At 72.9% G+C, this 384-nt stretch overlaps 1 protein-coding gene across 2 annotated transcripts in view; it reads left to right on the forward strand.

Annotated features, from left to right (window-relative positions):
• Nucleotides 1–213: 213 nt before the first annotated feature.
• The window catches only part of PPIH (peptidylprolyl isomerase H), an 8,777-nt gene continuing 8,606 nt past the window's right edge, over nucleotides 214–384 (forward strand). For both annotated transcript variants that reach the window (XM_026067393.1, XM_026067394.1), the window contains exon 1: nucleotides 214–316. In XM_026067393.1, coding sequence (XP_025923178.1) covers nucleotides 251–316 — 66 coding nt within the window. In that variant the 5' untranslated portion in view covers nucleotides 214–250. The remainder of the gene's footprint in view (nucleotides 317–384) is intronic.

Genomic DNA, 384 nt, shown 5'->3' on the forward strand with positions numbered 1-384 from the left:
GAATCGCTCCTCTTACCAGGCCACGGTCCGTCACCGCGGCTGAGATCATTCTCCACCACGAGCGGCTGGTTCGGGCGAAACACGGGCAACGGAGGCGCGAGAGGGGCTTTGGGCGAGGGGTTTCTCCGAGCTGCCGCCGCCTTCGCCTTCCGCCCGGGCGCCCCTCCGCCGGGCCTGGCGACAACTTCCGCTTCCGCTGCTGCGGCAGCTTCCGCTTCCGCTGCCGTTTCCGCTTCCGGGGCCGGGCGCCATGGCGGTGCTGGCTTCCAACCCCAACAACCCCGTGGTCTTCTTCGACGTCTCCATCGGCGGGCAGGTGCGGGGCGCCGCCGTGGCTCCGCGCTCCGGCGGGGGCGGGGGAGCTCCGGGGGGGGCACCGGAGCG

This window comes from Apteryx rowi, unplaced genomic scaffold (genome assembly GCF_003343035.1).
Source record: "Apteryx rowi isolate R43461 unplaced genomic scaffold, aptRow1 scaffold_259, whole genome shotgun sequence".
Lineage (NCBI taxonomy): Eukaryota > Metazoa > Chordata > Aves > Apterygiformes > Apterygidae > Apteryx > Apteryx rowi.